The sequence below is a fragment of the Montipora foliosa genome, chromosome 14 (genome assembly GCF_036669935.1).
Source record: "Montipora foliosa isolate CH-2021 chromosome 14, ASM3666993v2, whole genome shotgun sequence".
Taxonomy (NCBI): Eukaryota; Metazoa; Cnidaria; class Anthozoa; order Scleractinia; family Acroporidae; genus Montipora; species Montipora foliosa.
Window position 1 is genome coordinate 18,067,060 of NC_090882.1, and position 2,500 is coordinate 18,069,559.

At 39.5% G+C, this 2,500-nt stretch overlaps 1 protein-coding gene across 1 annotated transcript in view; it reads right to left on the bottom strand.

Annotated features, from left to right (window-relative positions):
* LOC137984683 (leucine-rich PPR motif-containing protein, mitochondrial-like) overlaps positions 1 to 2,500 on the bottom strand; it is a 50,966-nt gene that overhangs the window by 12,249 nt on the left and 36,217 nt on the right. Inside the window, exon 25 of the mRNA XM_068831925.1 lies at positions 611 to 663. Coding sequence (XP_068688026.1) covers positions 611 to 663 — 53 coding nt within the window. The remainder of the gene's footprint in view (positions 1 to 610; positions 664 to 2,500) is intronic.

The window sequence follows — 2,500 nt, forward strand, 5'->3', positions numbered from 1 at the left end:
GCACTTTACAAACCCTTTGCAAGACTAGGCCATTACAAAACTAAGCGCTTCACAAAATTAAGAAGGAAGGTTACAAATGTAGTTATCACTACCAATTCGTTTCTAACAAAGTAATACATCGGTCTTCCATTAGATTTTAAAAGGTTCCTATTGTAGCATGTACAAATGTCATCAGGAAGAATGCACCAAAGTTCTGGAGACGGGACAGAAAAAGGTCTGGACCTACAGGTTTATACATATTTGTGCAAAAAGGATGATACCTAAGGGGGTATCTACATGAGACTAGCGGCCCGTTTCTCGAAAGTCCCGAAAACTTTTCGGGCCCGAAAAGCCATTTGTGAAACTGCCAGCCGCTTGATTTGGAGAGCCGATCTTTTACCATGTTTTCAAGGTAAATAAAAGAAAAATGACTGAAGTTTGACGACTTAAATCCTCTCCGCTCTTGAGATACAAAGGGAATTGGGTCACCCGAAAATGGCCCGTAAAGTTTCGGGACTTTCGAGAAACGGGCCCCGGGACGAACTCAGACCGGTATGAAATTTTTGCAACCGTTTTCATGAAACTGAGACGAAATGCTTGGTGCCTGGTTTTAGTAATTAAAAGGGGTTACCTTTTTCCTTGTTCCCACATTTCATTGTACAATTGGATAATTCGTCTCATATTCTGTTGCAAAGAAAGGAAATCATGTTAGGCTTTCTGGGTTTCATATTTACCGCGGTTATCAGTCACAAGTGAACAAGACTGTTGTCATGGAAACATTTGATTGACGTCCACCCAGATTTAGTTTCGCGAAAAAATGAAAAAACGTCGTTGAGAGACGCGTGTGACTGATAACCGCTGTAAAGACTGATTCAAGTTCACATTTTTAGTGTTCAGCAGGCTTCTTGTTAAAAACCTACGACACTGACCTCCTTCAAACTTATTTCTCTCTTTGCTAGATATCTGTGGCTAACAGAAGAGAAATCAGTCAAAATCAAATTACGGTAGCTTTAACTATTTGGCCAGACACAAATTTCAGCCACACATTTGCTGTAAACATGGAAGAAAACTAAATAACTCTGTTACTGTGAAGTGAAATCAAGTGAAGGGTAGCATGTAATAGCCATAGGCTAACAAAGTTGTGGTCCCCCGGGCCAACCAGACCAAACCGGGAACTCGCGTGCCCAGCACGGAGAGCAGGTACATCCAAATTTTATTCACTGCACAAAACAGAAGGAAAGTACACCCATAACCAGTTAAAAGAATTAAAACAGCCGGACTACTCCTTTGTTCAACAGAACATATAAAATGTAAATATGCTTATGAATGCTTTGACAGTCTGTCAATACAAGTAGGAATGGTACAAAAGTTTTGTCATCTGAAAGACAAGGCATGAAGACATGAGACATGGGACATGTGTAAGCCCTGATAAAAGTAAATGTACTGTATCCTCTATTTTGAATAAAAGAAACCATGAATGAGGATGATGGATCCGGAACTTTCCAAGACCATTCGTTCCAAGCCATGAGAGAGCAACTCCCAACAAACAAACAAACAAACAAACAAACACAACAAGAAAGATTTAAAGAATCACATCACATAAACGTAAAGAATACCAGCAAAATAAAACATAGGAATGGCCGAAAGAGACTGTAACAACAGAAATCCCCTCCAGATCTGCAATTCAGGGATGGCACTAGGATTTTTCAATCTGGGTCCTGGGACCCGCATGTTCGGCCAAATTGGGGTCCCAAGCATTTTCTGGGGGTCCCAAATCTTGGTGACCCTCAGCGAGAAAAAGAGTATGTTTTAAATTATGAGAAAAAGACAGTAACCAACTTGGAATTACATATTGACGCATATGCATATGACCGGCCGACAAAGGCTTTTTCTAGAGCCGTTACATTCATTCCTGGACAAGAACTCTGTTAATGAAAGAGCACCCTTTCCAAGGGTTTACACATTACTGGTTTCCTCCCTTAGGAGCAACGAACAGTGACGTCTTTTGCTATATATTTGCATTCAGTGACTTGCAGAGTACATTCCTCTGAAGAAGACCGCAGAAGGCGGTCGAAAATTTAGTTTTAACCTTTTTAGATGTTTTAAACCCCATTTCTTAGAACTTCAATTATGATCACAGATCGCTCCAACAGTTTTACAAACAACAGAATATACTGACAAATCAAAGCAAGTTGTGTGAGTTATTTAAGTCAGTGCCTTGCGTCCTGGGACGCATTAAAATTTCGATCATGCATTTTTTGGATTTTATTTGCGTAAAAATGCACGATTTCTGCGTTAACGTGATCCCTGGAAGTGCTTCTGTCAGTCATGTATTAAGCAACAATAAGTGGTACTGTATGTACGCCATAAAACCCACTGGGAAAAAATCTAATTGAAAAGCCTAAAAGAAGCTTTCATCTTAGCGTGTAGGAAAGAAATACCATTTTCTTGTTAAAGTACCACTGTGACCAAAAAAAATCAATTCTTCTTTTTCTTTGGATTTCAAAACTATGTTAACTAA